Here is a 17462-nt window from a genome sequence, read left to right as displayed (position 1 = left end):
CTGACAGATCACAAGTAGGCAGAGAGGCAGGGAGAGAGAGAGGAGGAAGCAGGTTCCCTGCTGAGCAGAGAGCCCGGGGCTGGATCCCAGAACCCTGGGATCATGACCTGAGGCAAGGCAGAGGCTTTAACCCACTGAGCCACCCAGGCGCCCCAGGAGTGTTGATTTTGAGGTAGATCTGGGAGTCAAACCCAGGAGGGCCTGTCTCATGGCACTGCCCTGTAGGACTCTGCCAGGGACAGGACTGAGGATCTGAGAGAAGAGAATCAAGGGGGAGTAAAACAGTCATTCCCACTCCATCTCTGTGCACTTTGCTGCCTGTCTGCAGCTCCCGCGGGGACCCGAAACCCTCTCCTGTGTACCTCTCCGGGGGCTCTTGTCTGGGAGCGCACTCTGGCTCCTTACTCCATTCTTTACCCAGAGTTCTTTGTGGTCTTTAGCCAACCAACACAGCGATGCGGATAGAAGAGGTGTGGGACGCTGTCTGTTGCTGCCCGCCCTTCCCCCTCCAGCCCAGGAAGCCCCAGCCATCCCAGCAGTTTTATTCTCCATATGAAGGCAAAGCTGCTGAGCTGTGTTCAAACGGATGCAGGTTCGAAAGGACCATCTTGCAAATGTCCACAGATTCCTCTCCCAGCCCCTGCCTTTGTTGGAGGCAACTTCTCACGATTCCCCTATTTTAACAGCTAACGAGGGATCAGTGGCTGGATTGGTAGCTATTCTGGTGGCGCGCAGTGTCATCTCCACTGTCCTCCCCCCACAAGCGTATGCCTTCCTGCTGTCTCCTGGGAGACCAGCCCGGGGAACCCATGACTGACGTGGAGTTCAGTGCCACAGCACCTGTTGTGCTGAGTGTGTGGGTGATTTCCTGGGACATGAGACATCACATTTATATCGCTTCCTAAGGACAAGTTAGCACTGGGATGCTGCCCAAGGATCTTTAGATTCCAGCCTGAGTGTCCGTTGGAGGTGACTGTCGGAGAGCTGGCAGAGACAGGTGGAATGGAGCCGGCCTTCTGTTTGAGGCCCGTGGCTCTAAATCAGTGGCCAAGTGGTGGGCACTGTGCATGGCGTTCCCAGCTAGAAGGACAGTTCTCTTTTGTTGTCTCTCTTTAGACAGTTCTTTTTAACCAATTTAACCAACAGTTGATTGTGGTCATGTGGGAACGTGGGGTCAGCATGGCTAGGTGTTCGGATTTTTCAAGGGAAGCTACAGATCCATGTATTTATGTAAAAGTTCCCACCTAGCAAAATTTTTTTTTTAAAGATTTATTTATCTAGTTGACAGAGATACAGTGAGAGAGGGAACACAGCAGAGGGAGTGAGAGAGGGAGAAGCAGGCTCCCCATGGAGCAGGGAGCCAAGATGGGGCTCGATCCAGGACCTGGGATCATGACCTGAGCCAAAGGCAGACACTTAACGACTGACCACCCAGGTGCCCCCCACCTTGCAAAGATTGGCAACCTAATTCAAATAAGAACAAATAATTGTGCAGCTAAACAAAGTTTGTTCAGGGACAGATGTGGCCTGAGGGAGCTAGTCTGTGAATCTGCTCTTCCTCTGAACTTGGGCAGCAAGGCTTCTGAGATTGTTTACCCATTCCCCTCTTTCTTCTCCACTTCAGTTGCTGGCCTGGGTGTCTCCTGTGGGGCCGCTCCCAGCATGGCCCAGTTGGACCCTTGGTTGTGGATTCTTAGCACAACCGATGGCCCAGGATTCTTACTGTCCAATGGTGGTTTCATTAGTGCCGTAGATGTGGAATCTCCATAGCTCTGTCTTCCTATTTCCTTTCTAAAGGTGCATGATTTCCTGATTTTCTCTTTCAGTGTAATTGTGTATGGGGGGGGATGAGGGATGTGTCTGAGAAGACCTGCCTTTCAGAGAAGTGAGGGTGATGTTGAAATCGATCCTTACAAGTGCCTGTAATACCCAAAGTCCCTGGAACATTAGTCCTTCATCTTCTTTTTTTTTTTTTTTATGATTTTATTTATTTATTTGACAGACAGAGATCCCAAGTAGGCAGAGAGGCAAGCAGAGAGAAAGAGGGGAGGAAGCAGGTTCCCCGCTGAGCAGAGAGCCCGATGCGGGGCTCTATCCCAGGACCCTGGGATCATGACCCGAGCCGAAGGCAGAAGCTTTAACCCACTGAGCCACCCAGGTGCTCCAGTCCTTCATCTTCTAAATGGATTTGGAATCCACATAGGCTTTACGTCTCCTATAGGAAATATTTAGCAGAGGGACTGCTTCCTCTTTTTTCTTTCTTTGTGGTCCAAATAAAGTTCTCAGGGATGGGGCCTGGAAGTCTGGCTGAAAGTCTGACCGGCTGTGTGACCCTGGGCAAGTCACTTGAGCACTCTGGGCTTTGGTTTCCCAGTTTGGAGGAACTGGCTGACTGCCGGACTCTCTTCCCTGTTGGACCATCTAGGATGTTCACATGGCACCCAGGGTCGTGCTCATGCACAGCAAAGTAGAGGATAGACCTTTTAGTGTTATGTGCCAGTTAGCCAGACTGTCTGTGATTTAGAAAAGGTCCAGAGTGTGACTCTTATTGTGATGAGTCTTGATGATCGCTTGTTAATTTTTTTTTAAAGATTTTATTTATTTATTTGACAGAGAGAGATCACAACTAGGCAGAGAGGCAGGCAGAGAGAGAGAGGGAAGCAGGCTCCCTGCTGAGCAGAGAGCCCGATGCGGGACTCAATCCTAGGACCCTGAGATCATGACCTGAGCCGAAGGCAATGGCTTAACCCACTGAGCCACCCAGGCGCCCGATTGCTTGTTAATTTAAAAAAAATTTTTTTTTGTTAATTTTTGGGTCACCTAGGTGGCTCAGTGGGTTAGGCTCTGCCTTCGGCTCGGGTTGTGATCTCGGGGTCCTGGGATCGAGCCCCACATGGGGCTCTCTGCTTGGCGGGGAGCCTGCTTCCCTCTCTCTCTGCCTGACTCTCTGCCTACTTGTGATTTCTGCCTGTCAAATAAATAAATAAAATCTTAAAAAAATTTTTTTTGTTAATTTCTAATTTTTAAAGAATTGCTGTGAATCAATTAGTCTTATTATTCCCACTGCCATTTCTTCACAGTGGAAGATAATGCTCTTTGTTCTTTGTTCTTTTTTTTTTTTTTTTTTTTGGCAGCTGCTGCAAGCAGATGGACAAAATCTCTATCTTTGGGGACAGCTTTGGAGGGTTCCCTATACTCTGGTCTCGCCTATGGAGGACAACCCCACTACAGCCTTAAAAATAGGGTGTGGGGATAGCAGCAATCTCCTGCCCCACTCCCAGGGGGATCCCATGTGTTTTTAAGGCATTTGTGGAAAATATGGACCTTTTAAGGTTGAAGCTAGTCTTTAGTTGTTATGAAGATACTACTGAAAATAATAGCATTTATAGAGAATTTACTATGTAGTAGCTGCTCTTCTAAATAATTAATTAGTTAAATTATCATAATAACCCAATGAGGTGGGAATGATTCTTAGTCCCACTTTGCAGGTAAAGAAACTGAGACGCAGAGAGGTTAAGTAATTTACTCTAGGACATGCAGCTGGCAAGTTGGAAAACTGGGATCCAAACACTAGTAGTCTGATTCTGGAGCCTGTGTGTGTGTGTATGTATGTATATATGTATTTATATAATTTTTTATTTTTTTTAAAGATTTTATTTATTTATTTGACAGAGAGAGAGAGCAGGAGAGCACAGGCAGGGGGAGCGGCAGAGGGAGAGGGAGAAGCAGGTCCACCCACTGCTGAGCAGGAAGCCCGAAGTGGGGCTTGATCCCAGGATCCTGGGATCATGACCAGAGCAAAGGCAGTCCCTTAACCACCACTTAACTGACGGAGCCACCCAGGCATCCTGCAGAGCCCGTGTATTTAATTAATAGCTGCAGCTGCCTCTCAGTGATTTATAACAATTGATAATGTCTTACCAAATGATTTATAAACACATTGAAAGAAAAATAAGGAAAATAAAATTTTCTTCCCTTAAATTTAATGGCCAGACAATTCTTTGAAAAGTTAGGACTTTTCCAGTCCAGTTAGGACTGGAAGTAATGGGAAATAGTTTTGAAATACATCACCATATTTTTGTACATATATAAACCATAGCATGGATAAACTACATTTACATCTGATGTATCCATATATTCACACTGAGCTCTGTCTCTGTACACAAACACGCATGTATGCACAAAGAAGGTGACATACACAAAAATACTAAAAATTGGATCAGATTCTAGCTTAATTCCAGTTGGTTCCAAAAGACTACCTCCCTCCCAGGTCCTTGTGAATATGTTCTGTGTTTGCTGAGTTAAATAAGCCATTTGAATATTGGAGAAAACAAACAAATACCGAATACATTTGCTGCAACACTTACACTGACTCATAGGAAGGGGCAAAGGACCCTGGAGGTTCAAGGGCCTGGACTCCAGAGGACCCGTGGTTGGGCTGTGGTGGGAAGGGAAATATTCGTTCCAGGCTCTCAGCCGAGCATGCTGAGCAGCCTGGGTGCCCACCACTGAGCTGTGAGATCTCAGAGGGCGGAGGCCATAACTCAGCCACGGTATCCTCACTGCTCTCCATTTGTTCAGGCTGGAGACCCAGTGCAGCTTGCAACTTGGACTTCCAGAAATAATGGTCTGGAATGTGAAAAAGCCTCTCCTATGGCATGGAGTGAAGAGAGCGGGATACACACTGTGTACATGTTTTAATCCTGATTTTGCTATCAGAAAATGGATATTTCTTCATATGCATAGGAATGTTAGCATAAAGGAAATACACTGAAATGTGATTTTAGATGTCTTCTTTCTTTCTTTATCCTTCTTCCATTTATTCTTCTTATTTATTGCCCTAATAGTCTACAATAAGCACAAAGTTGCTTTTATAATTAAAAGAAAAAAAAAACTCTAGGGGCACCTGGGTGGCTCAGTCCATTAAGCCGCTGCCTTCAGCTCAAGTCATGACCCCAGAGTCCTGGGATCGAGTCCCATGTCGGGCTCCCCATTCAGCAGAGAGCTTGCTTCTCCCTTCTCCCTCTCCCTCTGCTGGCCACTCTGTCTACCTGTGCTCTTTCTCTCTGTCAAAATAAATAAATAAAATCTTAAAAAAAAAGAAAATAAAAACTCTAATTTCTTTTAAAAGGTAATAGAGGCTGAAGTAGAACTTTTCCAAAGAAAAGTTGTATTACCACCCACACTTTCCCCAAATGCCAGGGAAGAAACTTTCTTGTAGACCCCGCAGGGGCTTCTGGCCTGGCCCTGGTTGCGTGCCCTATGACACAGAGGGCTTGGGGTCTCATGGAGGAGGCCTATATGAGTGTGTTGTTCCAGGTAGAAATTTACAGACTGAGCTTCCCAGAGTCCAGTGCTCTGTGAGGAACATCAGAGCCAGCAGGTGCAAAGGGAAGGCAGTACTGCTCTTACCCCTTTTATACAGTAGGCTTTTCTGGAAGACTTTTTCCCAAAAAAAGGATTTAATTACTCAAAGTAAGTAGAGTGATCTGTTCCAACTCCCTCGTTGTCCTGGGGCCCACAAAGGAGTGGACTTGCCCAGGGTCACAATCAAGTTCATCATATTAGAACTAGAGCGAGGTCTCTGGAAAGACAGGCCAGAACACCCCCGGTTCCTGGCCCTGTTGGAGCTTAAGCATGAGATTTTTGTACAAGACAACTTTGGAAGGCTCCTTATAGCAAAGCCAAGCCAGCCCTTTAATCCTTTTTAGTTTGAGAGCAATAAACATCCACTTCCTTGATAATTTTTGACAGGTGGGGATGTGACTCGTTCTATAGCTCTCTAAGGCAGAGAAAACAAGAGCACATGGGCCCCTAGGGAACAGAGAGGTGACCTGGTTCAGTCCTGTCATTCCACCGAAGAGGGGCACAGTTCCAGGGAAGGGAAGAAACTCCCTAACATCACTCAGGAGTTTCTTTCAGGAGCTGCATCTGCTCCAGAGGAAAGAAGATGCCCATTCGTAACACTAACATATCACCCTTTTTCTACAGAAGAGGCCCTCGAATCCCAGACAGGGGCACAAGTTATCCCAAGACACCCAGGGAGGTAGGGGCTGAGTTGGCACTAGTTCATAGCTCTTTGAACCCTCTAACTCCCAATCTAGGGTCATAACCTCCCTCCTTCTCTGCCCCCGCTTGATATGGCTTTTCTGGTTGTCTGTGCAGAGCTAGTTGAGATATCTTCTCCACGATGGCAAATAACCATTTATTTCTTTCCCACCTGTCCACAGGATCATCCGGACGAAAGTACAACAACCACCCAACCAGCCAGTCCCAGCTTCCAGTCACAGCATAGGTAAGAAGAACTTTAAAAAAAATTTAAAAATCTAATGGGCTCCAAATATTCTAAAGAACTTTTAATCATTCTTATGGACAGATAATTCTGCATAAAACACTTCGGCACACGTACTAATGCGCCTTCTTTGTCATTCTCCAAGGGCTGAACCTGGTAAATGAATTTTATAAATACTGCTAAAAGGTTTTGAATTTTACTGATTATTATGATAAATAGCTTTCACCATGAGACAGAAAATTGAAATCTAAGCCAAAAAAAAAAAAAATCCACTAATGGGGGTCTATAGAATGTCAGATAATTAAAGTAATAAATCAAGAAAGGGATACTTATTCATAACATTTTCTGCATCATTAGTCAGTAAGTAGTTTTGAATGTGTTTTTTTCTTCTATCAACCAGCCCTTCCACAATTCTTTGTGCACTTGCAGTCTTGAGTGAAGATGTGGCAAAACTTCCCAAACTTTCTCTCTCTCCTCTCTCGCTTCGATCTCATGTACTCTGTGAACGGTTGAGGGCTGCCGTGGGGGTTTTGACACTCACGGGGGATAGTCTGAGGGAGCGGTGCTTGGAAGCCTGGGGGTCCTTTTGAGGAGACCAGAAGTTTCCCTGTGCCTTTCCTTTCCCCACAAAGACTGTGAGATGACAGTGACATATGTCACTGGGGCTAAGGTTGTTCTCCTATAAAAGAGTGGTGGCCATTCAGTAAGCCTCTGACAGTCCCTATTACTGTCACTTAATAATGTCTCAGACTGTGTAATGTCACTCCCTCTTTAACTGCAAACTTGAACTTCCCATGGTGATGCGGGAATGGGCAGAGGCCAGGCTCTGCCAGCTCTGCCACGAACTCATCCAGTGAACTGTGTAAGTCCCTTTACTTCTCTGAGCCTTAGTTTCCCCATTTGTAGACTGAGGGACACAAATGAGATGCTCCCTGAGGTTTTGGTCCTCCATGGTTGCCTCTTTGGATGAAGGTAAGAGAGAATCCCTCCCTACCATAAAATAATTCCTTTTTTTTTTTTTTAAGATTTTATTTATTTATTTGAGAGAGAGAGAGAGCAGGAGCAGGGGGGAGGGGCAGAGAGAGAGGGAGAAGCAGGTTTCCCGCTGAGCAGGGAGCCCAATGCAGGGGCTCCATCCCAGGACCCTGAGATCATGTCCTGAACCGAAAGTGGATGCTTAACTGACTGAGCCACCCAGGTGCCCCTAAAATAATTATATAAGACTGATGAATCACAGACCTGTACCCCTGAAACAAATAATACATTATGTGTTAATTGTATTTAAATTTAAATAAATAAATTAAAAGTAAATAAATAATAAATGAATAAATAAATAACTTTTCTTTAGTAGTCCATTCAGAAAGTGTTTGCTAAGCCCCTGCTTTGCAGAAGACGGGTGTTTTAAAGGAGGCAGGACTTAATCCCCTATCTCAAGGGCTTCTCAGTCTGAGTAGGGAATGTAAGAAGTTTGCAAAACACTGAGATAAGACTCAAGAAGAAAGTACAGGGCACTGTGTGAGCCAAAGGAAGGGAACTACCAGCTCTCTTGAGCTGGGGTGAAGAGGATTGAGGAGGGTTCCTGGGGAAATGTTTGTGGCTGAGATTTTTCACTTGTAGCTTTAACTGTTTCAGATCAGGGAACAATGAGTATCAGACTAAGTACTGATACTAGTGCTACAGTTGGGTTAGAGGAACAGTTCTACTTGAGGTCAGCAGAATGCTTTGTTTCGTCTCAGCAATTTTTATAAAAGATCCATCTTATATGTGTACAGCCCCTTATAGCTTACAAAGTTACTGAGGGCAGAGGAAATAGAAGTTGAGAGATTGATTAACTAGCCCAAGGGTACCCTGCTTTGTATGTGGCAGAGCCGAGTCAGGACTGGAACTTGGGTCTTGGGAGTTTAGTGCAATCACAAAATGTCATTGGCTCTGTTGGCAACATGGCGAGCCTTGATTGTACGTGGTGGTTGTTTTTTAAAGTACCAAGTGACTTGTGATCTTCTTTCTTCCTCTGTTCTTTGCACCTTAATACAGAAAAGGTTGTGAGATTTGCATAAATCTATTTTGAGGAGCCTCTTCTGGTGAAGGAAAAGAGAAGTTAACGATTTCTACTTCTGTGTCTCCTAAGGAAGATCTAAAAATCTAACTCAAATATGAGAAGAAAGGCACTGTTCCCTCTAGGTCTGTAGGAGCAAGAGCTGGATATGCTCCAAGGAAAGCAACAAACAGCTTCTCATGCAATCACCACCATTTCTCGTAATTTCCTACACTTTAGAGTCAAAGGCGGCTCCACCTGCCTCCAGCTAGGTATAGCCCAAGGAAATGTGTCTGAGATTGGTTTGTAGGTTTTAATGAACCAAGAAGGAATTCCCACAGCCCAGAAATGGAAATTCGGCTGGAGAGCTTGCGAGGACCCTGACGACTGACTGACTGGTCTTTCCCTTGGACTCTGGGGTTAGGAGTTAATGTGAGACTTGCATGAAACTTCCCCTCCCCCATGCTTATCCTTAGGAATGTAGAGAGACCTGGCTTCACTCACCCTAAGTGACTAACCCCGGCCCATTTCTGGACAGGGGGAAGTCTAGACTTGAGGTCAGCAGACCCGAGGCTAAGCTCTAGGGCTACTGCTTACTGGCTAGATGACACTGAGCAAATAAATCCCTTCACCTGTGGAGCCTCGTTTACCAAAGGGGGAAAATAATAGCATTTTAGGTTGTTAGAACCGTCAGATGAAAAGCACTGCACTAATGTGAAGCATAGAATTGTCTTCAATGATTCCTTAACGAGGAACAGGTTACTCGAGAGGTTCAGACTTCAGTTTCTGAGCTCTGTGGCCTTGGGCAAGTCACTTACCATTCTCTGGGCCTTGGTTCCCTTACCTTTCCAACGAGCTAATAATACTGCCTCCCTTATAGGATTGTTCTTAGAATTAAATCAAAAAATGCTTCAGTAATGCCTGGCACAGAGGAAGTTCTCTGAAAACGTTAATTATCATTATTCTATATGTCAATGATTAGGATGTGTGCACAATATAGAGTCTATTCTATAGCCTATCATTATTACATAATTAATATTAAATATTAGAATCCAGGTAAACTGGAAGGAGAAAAGGGTGAGGAACTATAAAAAGAAGGGATGGATTACTGTTTGGAGTTTTGTTGGCTGTATGTAGGAATGTGCAGGCCCTCCCGTCTTCATGGAGGGGTGGATTTGTAGCAGGGACTGAACCTGCTTAATGAATCATCTAGGTCTTTTTAATTTAGCTGTGGCTGGTGGTGGGCCCTAGCTCCCCCGTCTCTCTCTTCTCCATTCCCCAGCTTCCTGCATCCTTGGACAGGCTGGGATTGGAGCGAGTGCCCTTCTGACACTGTCCTGAGCTCCCTTCTGCACCGCCAGTCCTCTTGGCAGCCCATCCTCTCCCTCTCACCGCCCCCAGCAGCAGAAAACCTGGGCAAACAGCCCCCTGTGGGCTGCTCACATAGCCCAGGTGTAGCGGCTGCCCTGGGGCGAGTGTCCTCAGCACGTACTCCCTGCGCCCTGCACTCCCCTGCTCAGCAGTCGCATCAGCCCAGTGCAGGGCGAGCGCCTTTGTTTGGGCTGGTGGCCCAAAGCGCCGCCTGCTCCTGCAGCCCTGACCGCCCCTCTCCCTCTGCGCAGTGTCCACGGGCTCCGTGACGCAGGTGTCGTCGGTGAGCACGGACTCGGCCGGCTCCTCGTACTCTATCAGCGGCATCCTGGGCATCACGTCCCCCAGCGCCGACACCAACAAGCGCAAGAGGGATGAAGGTAAGAGATGGCCACGCAGCCTTGTCCGGGGTGAACCCGCCGGGCTCTGCTGTGGGGCGATCAGTCAGGGGCGGAAGTGAAGATGTCCACTGAGCACCTGCTTACCTGCAGAGCCCCTGAGTCCCCAGGTGGAGGGGACGCGGGCAGGGGCTGATTGCTCTGGGAGAGGCAGCGGGGCTGCGAGCTGGGAACTGGGGGCTTCCCACTGGCCTGCCCTCATCTTCACCCCTTGGCGGGAGGAGAGTGGGCCTGGCACAACCCTTGTGGCCTGAGCTTGGTGGTGTGTGAGAAGATCCCTGTGCAGATCTGATGCCTGAGGGCAGGACGTGAAGGGTGTGTGCATGTCCTTGTCCCCTCTGCACCAGAGCACTGGGGGTGGTCGGGAGGGGGTGTTGGGTGCCTTGCCCTGAGAGGTCAGCAGGTGGCTTCTGGAAGGGCTGTGCACACTTTCCCAGGAAGGCCTCCAGCAGTGGTGATGCTGGGGGTTGAGGAAGTGAATCATCTCATCTCTGCCCTTGGGGCTGGGAGGAAGGAGTATGGTGCCCCCCCAACCCCGGGATTACAAAGATGACAATCTTCCCAGTTGGTTTTTCTCAACCCCCGTGTGCGTCTGCTGGCTGGATCTCTGGAGCTGGCCATCTCCATTCTGGACACTGCCCCGCCTTTACCTGGCTCTCTGTGGCCTGGACAGGCTGCCAGTGTGGCTGATGTTAATGGGTTTGAAAGGAGAAACGGACCCCTGGGAGTCTGTAAGACCTTCGTCAGGAAAGGGAAAAAAAAAACAAACCACCCATGGTTTAGGGCCTGAGAGCCGCGTGACAGAAATCTTGACTCAATTATTCTGTTCCTCGGCACAATTCCCTTTCTCGGCTCCCTGTAAGGGATGTATGTTCTCGTGAGCACATGCCTAAGTACTTAAGATCTGTAACTAGAAAATTGAGTCAGCCCAGCAGTGGATTGGCCTGTGGTCTGCGTGTTCCGGGCTGTGCAGAGGCTGGGCCTGGGGCCTCCGTTTGGAGCTGAGGGGGGTGTGTGTGGATGGTTCACGGCTTTGGAACCCACCTCACCTCTTTCCCCTGTTCTTGCCACTTGGAGCAGATGTCAGAAATCTTTAACTCAGCGGGTGCTGTGCTGTGTTACCGCAGGAGGCAGTAGGCCTACCATCTCTGTTGGTTTATGGGGTTGATGCTGTCATCTTTTCTCCCATTGTCACCTGGACGTGCAGCAGATGTGCCCAAGCTGGGGGCCCAGCTGTGTTTGATCACGGTGGAGGGGCGGGTTGTGTGACACTCCCTCACAGGCTGAGGGATCCCAGCAGAGATTTTTGAAGAAAAAAAAAAAATCTGGTTTGATGTTTACCACCAAACAGACAGGTCCTGATTTGGGGGAGGAGGGCTGTTTCACTGTGTTTGTGGAACACCATACTGGCTTTCAGTCTCTGATCAGTGGCCACTGTTTAGCTTCTCATGCTGCTTTGAAAGGTCTCAAGGGGCACCTGGCTGGCTCCGTGGGTAGAGCCTGTGATTCTTGATCTTGGGGTCGTGAGTTCAAACCCCACACTGGGTATGGAGCCTACTTGAAATAAATAAATTTTAAAAATAAATGAAATGTATTGAGTGGTCAGAATGCAGGTGTGTTGTTGGTCTAGACTGCTCTGTGCCATCAGGTCATTCCTTGAGGACGGTGGCCCATTTGGGGTATTGACCTTTAAGAAGGACAGTGACAGATGGAAATGTGTTCAGGTGACCCTAACCTGGATGGATAGGGGTCTGGATATCATAGTGCCTGGAAAACACCTTGAGGCTCTGGAGTTGTTTTGATACAATGAAGAATGATCAGGGCTGGATTGTTGCCTTCAAATATTTGGGGGGCTGGCTCAGAAGGTGAGAGGAATGAGACTTTGCTGTTGGCCTTCAAGGCCAGCGGGCAGCAGATACAGAGGGGAGTTCAGCCCAGTGTAAGAAAGAACATGTAAATGTGAGAGTGTCTGGGGCAAACTTGAGAGATAGTGAGTACCCTGTCACTAGAGGCATGGAAATGAACCTAAGTGAACATGTGCTGGGGTGGCTATAGAAGAGTGTCAAGAATTAGATGTGGGATTCAATAATCTTTGCGATCAAGTCCTGATCCCCAGAAAGACCTGGGAAGTGATCTATTCTGCGGTCTGGGGGCTAAGGGAGAATGATTTGATGACGGTCCTAGAACCTGACAGGATTGGTAAGAGCAGGAGGCACAGTTGGCAACCAGAGCCTCCCTCTCTCCCCGTCTTGCATCACCAGGAGTGTACTGAGCAGGAAGGTGGGCAGAAGTGCCCTTGTTCCCACCAGCACACTGTCTGGGAGGAGTACTCACTCCACGGTGCTCCCTCCTGCCCTTTCCTGTCCTCTTTCTTTATCTCCCTGGATCCTTGCACTGGCTTCAGGGGGAGTTAAAGAGGCAGAAAATGCCACCTCTATCTTATAGGGGAGGAAATCGAGGCACCAAAGAGTTCTGGTGACACAGGTGGTGTGGCCTGGGGAGTTGGGAAGAGCTGGAGAGCCCCCAAAGGCCTCAGTTCCCTGGTATTTTCCCACTATCTATTACCCCTGGGTCCCTCCAGAGAGATGCTTTGAAGGCAGAGCAGCCTGGGGCTGGGCAGAGCCTGGGAACAGTGTGTGGAAGAGTTTCAGGCAGAAGGGCCTAGAGAGTAGGTTGGATGCTGCTGCAAAGAGTGTGGTGAGAAGGTCAGAAACCAGCATTGCTGAGTCCATGGTGGGGCTGGCGCCTTGCTGGAGACCATGGCACTATTTTCCCCAGGAGCCCTTGGCAGCCTGAGGGAAGGGCCATGAGGGAGAGAGGCATAGAAGGCCAAGGGGAAGAGGCCGAGAGGAATCCTCACTCCCATTTCTCCGATGAGGAGACTGAGGCCCTATAGGGTGGCGTTGCTCACTCCACTCTGCTTTGCAGTCATCTCCAGCTAGGACTTGGGCATTTCCTGGTGCCGCTCTTCTGCCCAGGCCTCAGGGCTGGGGGTGGTGGTCATAGGGTCTAGTCACACAGGGCTGCCCTCTAGAACTCACGGGCTGGCAGACAAGACTGGCAAGCCCGCAGTCCCGCCACCTGGCAGCGTGTCAGGTGCTGCCACGATGGGCAGCAATACCAGAGCGGGAGAGCAAGGCAGGGAGGGGCTGATTCTGACCAAAGGGACACAGGAAGCCTCTTCCTAAGAAGTGGCCCTTTATCAAGGCAGGAATACTTTATATTGCTTCTGTTTTTAAATTTAAAATAATTAAAATCACATGAAATTTAAAATGGAGTCCCTCAGTTGCACTAGCCCCATTTCACTGTGTTCAGGAGCCTCCTGACATGCCCAGTGGCTGTTGTATTGGGTAATGTGGCTTTGGTACAAGTGCTTGGCACATAATATGTGCTTAGTAAGGGCTCTTTGGTGGAATGGGTCAGTCCTCTGCCTGTTGAGTGTTCATAATTAGTAAGCGAGGGGAGTGGGTAATCTCAACCTGGAGGGTTTCTCTTTGGTATTTTGGGCTTCCACAGAAAGCTCTATTTGAATAAAGAGTTCTGTAGTAAAAACAAACAAGTTAGAACAACTGTTTGACTAGTGGATTGCCAACAGCCCTTCCAGTCTAGAAATTCTAGGACTCTCCCTGGGACGTTTGCCTCCAAGATTGGCTTCGGGGATATGGCCACTGTGTCCGAATCTCAGATGAGCTGTGTGTGGCTCATGTAGCAGAGAAGGCCCTGGGGCCGCTGAGAGCAGAGCTGGGGCTGGCAGCAGGAAGCTCCGAGGAGGCAGAGCACAGCTTAGGGCAAGGAACAGCTTTCAAACAGCAGCCAGGTTGGGCCAAGGATGAGAGCACTCGGTTGAAAAGGTAATGAGCTCCCTGTTATCAGATGTGTGAGCAGGGGCTAGACAAAGGAGAGGCAGGAGAGCCAAATAAGACATTTTGGTTTGGACTCCATGAATTTTTTTTTTTTTAAAGATTTTATTTATTTGAGAGAGAGAGAGATAGCAAGAGAGGGAATACAAACATGGGGAGTGGGAGAGGGAGAAGCAGGCCTCCGGCTGAGCAGGGAGCCTGATGTGGGGCTTGACCCCAGGACCCTGGGACCCTGAGCTGAAGACAGCAGCTTAACGACTGAGCTACCCAGGTGCCAAAGGACTCTGTGATTTTTGAGGCCTATTCCAATTGGGGAAGCACGTGCTTCTCTGGCTGTCTGTCTGAAAGTGGTTCTACCTATTTGTTTTTCCTTCCTGCCTCCTGACTCGGAGGTGGCCATCCACATGGACTTGACTGGGCAGAGGCCACACAGCACACGGTTTCTCTCCCTGGCCTGCTCTTTGGCACAGGGCACAGGACCCAGAGATGCTCAGGGGGCTTGTGGATAATACTGAGGGTCAGGGTGGTGTGCTGCCCAGATGTGGGATGCAGCCTCCTCCCCTCCTTGGGCCAGCCTAAGAGCTTTCACAGAGAAGTCTCCAGGATAGGCCTTGGGAATCCCACTGGGCTGTGGGTACAAAGCCTGAGAGCAGTGATTCCCTCCCCAGGGTGGACTTGGCAGAGAGGCGGAGCTGTGAATAGTGGCCATGGGTGAAAGGGCAGCCCCGACCCTCTGTTTCTTCCTGGGCCTTTGATCTCTGGTGCAGCCTCTGTTCACCATCTCTGGGGCTCCCATTCAGGTCCCCTCGACTTCACCCTCCCCTTAGCCCTCCAGAGTTTGAAAGGCCCTGAACACACTAAGGTCAGCCGAATGAAAATCCCTTTCACTAGCTCAGAAAGCTGCCCAGTCCGGCACCAGCGCGGACTGTGGGAGCCTGAGCTGCTTTCTGGGCAGGAGAGGATACACTGCAGGTGGAATTTCTGGCCTTCTGGACCCTGGACTGCTCTCTGCCTGAAGAGGGCACAGGAAAGTCATCTAAAACCCCTAGGTGGCCTGTCCTTTCTGAGAGATGCCAAGTCCAGCAAGACCCTCAAGGAGAAGTTCGGGGGCATTTAGCAGGGGCTCCTGTCATGACTGGGTCTACCCCTCTTTTCTCTTTTCTCTATGTCTTTGTATCCCTCCCCATGACTTTCATTTGGGGGTGCATCTGCCTCTGTTTATGTTAATAGACTTTTTCTGTGTCTGCTTCTGTCTCCTGGTCTGCATTCTTTCTCTCTCTCTTTCTCCCCAACCACACACACACTCTGTCTCACACACACATACACACACACACACACGCCCTCTTACACACTCTCACAACACTCTTTGTCACGCAATCTCCTACACATACACACACTGCACACACAAACCTTCTCTCACACACACACACACACACACACACATACACACACACACACTCTCTGCCATACACTCTCATATACAAATACACTCTCCCACACCACATACACACACTGTCTTTCACAACACTCTTTCACACACGTTGACGCACACCCTCACACACATGCACACAACTTTTACATGCTCAAACACACGTATACACTTCTCTCTCCCTCTTCTGGTGTTCGCTTTTGCTATCCCTCTTACCAACCCCCTGCTCCTCTCTCACTCAGGTTGGAAGCCCCAGCTCAGTCCTGCTCTGCAGACCTCCATGGGAACCACTGCAGGGAGGGAAGGACTTTCAGAATCCCCCAGACCACAGGGCCCCCTGAGCATGAGCAGACCCTGATCATCCTCTATTAGGACCCCTTTCCTTGCTGGACACTCAGACCCTGCCTGCTGCTCCAGAGCTTGGGATGGAAGGCTGGAGCAGAAGGTGCGGAGACCCCTCTCAGATTTCCCAGAAGGGAATGGGATGTGTGGAAAGGTCAGGCTTCCTGAGTTAGGACTTTTAAGCAGCCCTTTAATTTATTTTTTTAAAGATTTTATTTATTTATTTGACAGAGAGAGAGATCACAAGTAGGCAAAGAGTCAGGCAGAGAGGTGGGGGGAAGCAGGCTCCCTGCTGAGCAGAGAGCTCAATGTGGGGCTCGATGTGGGGCTCGATGCGGGGCTCGATGCGGGGCTCAATGCGGGGCTCGATCCCAGGACCTTGAGATCATGACCTGAGCCAAAGGCAGCGGCTTAATCCACTGAGCCACCCAGGCACCCCTATAAGCAGCCCTTGATTCCACAGATCTCTGATCTCTCTGGAGAGCCCCAAATAAGACGGTGAGGCATCAAGGAAAGGACAAGGCTCACAGGCCAGGGACACAGTGATGTGAGGACTTCTGTGGTGACATCTTCTGCAAGTTACTTAATCTCTCTGACCCTCTACTTTGTCATTTGGAGAACATAGGCAGCACAAGCCTGTCGGGTTATTGTGAGGATAAAATGAAATCATCAGAGGGAGACTGGGGCCAGAGGGTGTGAGGCCAGCCCCTGGCTGAAGGCAGGCTGGCCCCAGTCAGAGTTCTCTCTGGGCGACTGAGAAGAGCGGATCTGCCCACCACCAACTTCCTGTTTGTAAGACTGTTGTGGCATCAAGACTGAACAACAGTGCCCCCACGTGTCAGCAGCAAAACGAAGGGCCACTTGCTTTCCTTTGCTTCCTTTCCTGGAGATCTTGGTCTTCTAGCCCCTGTGATGGAAGAATAAAAGGATCCAGTCTCAGTTTCCCACAAAAAGAGCTCCTAGGTACACAGGAGAGGTTCCAAGGTAGAGCACAGAAGGCAGACCACCTGGGCCTGGGGGAGATGGAGGTGGGGTCACCAGCGTGGACCTCAAGACTCCCCGTTGGAGGAAAGGGCCTTGGAGAACATCTAGGACAGGTCATTCCAGTCATTATTCAGCAGGGAAAACAAGCTTGGAGAAGAGAAGGGGTCCGACCAGGTCACAGAGTAAAAATCTGGAAAACCCAGAGGGAGAGAATGGATTCCTCAGAATGTCCTTGGTATCCTGCTGCTGTTTGATGTGACAGTTCTGTTTCTTCTTTCCCATCTCTCCCATTCTCCTGGGTCTGGCTGCTGCCCCCATTGTTGAAAGCCACCAGCAGCCCCATCAGCCTGTGCGACGCGGGTGGGGGAGTTGCGGGGGAGGGGAACCAACCCCTGCTGATATTCCAGGGCTAACCTTAGGTCTTGGCAATGAGCCCCGACCTTCCTGCTTTGCTTCCCACTTCTCTTATTCATCCCTTCTGTGCTTCCACTCCCTGTGCCTCTCTCTGAGATCTCCTGTCTCTGGGCCATTATCCACGCAGGGCTCTCCAACAGGAATGCAGTCCTTGATGCTGGTCTCTTCACCTGGCCTAGATCCCAGAGCCAGCCCACTCCCTGAGGGGATTTCCAGTGTTGGACCAGTAGTCCTTCGCAGCTGGCTGAGGTCCTCAGATTCATCAGGCCCAGGCTGGAGGCCAGAGAGGCTCTGCAGAGAGGGAAGGAAGTGACTACCATTTTGTCTTAATCTTTCC

General features: G+C 49.2%; 1 protein-coding gene across 3 annotated transcripts in view; it reads left to right on the top strand.

Annotated features, from left to right (window-relative positions):
- PAX5 (paired box 5) overlaps window positions 1-17462 on the top strand; it is a 191637-nt gene that overhangs the window by 23344 nt on the left and 150831 nt on the right. For all 3 annotated transcript variants that reach the window (XM_047700944.1, XM_047700946.1, XM_047700945.1), the window contains exons 4-5: window positions 6231-6295; window positions 9950-10078. In XM_047700944.1, the coding sequence (XP_047556900.1) occupies window positions 6231-6295; window positions 9950-10078 (194 nt within the window). The remainder of the gene's footprint in view (window positions 1-6230; window positions 6296-9949; window positions 10079-17462) is intronic.

Source organism: Lutra lutra, chromosome 13 (assembly GCF_902655055.1).
Source record: "Lutra lutra chromosome 13, mLutLut1.2, whole genome shotgun sequence".
Classification (NCBI taxonomy): domain Eukaryota; kingdom Metazoa; phylum Chordata; class Mammalia; order Carnivora; family Mustelidae; genus Lutra; species Lutra lutra.
Note: the sequence above shows the minus strand (reverse complement) of the source record. Positions and strands in the feature narration are given on the sequence as shown.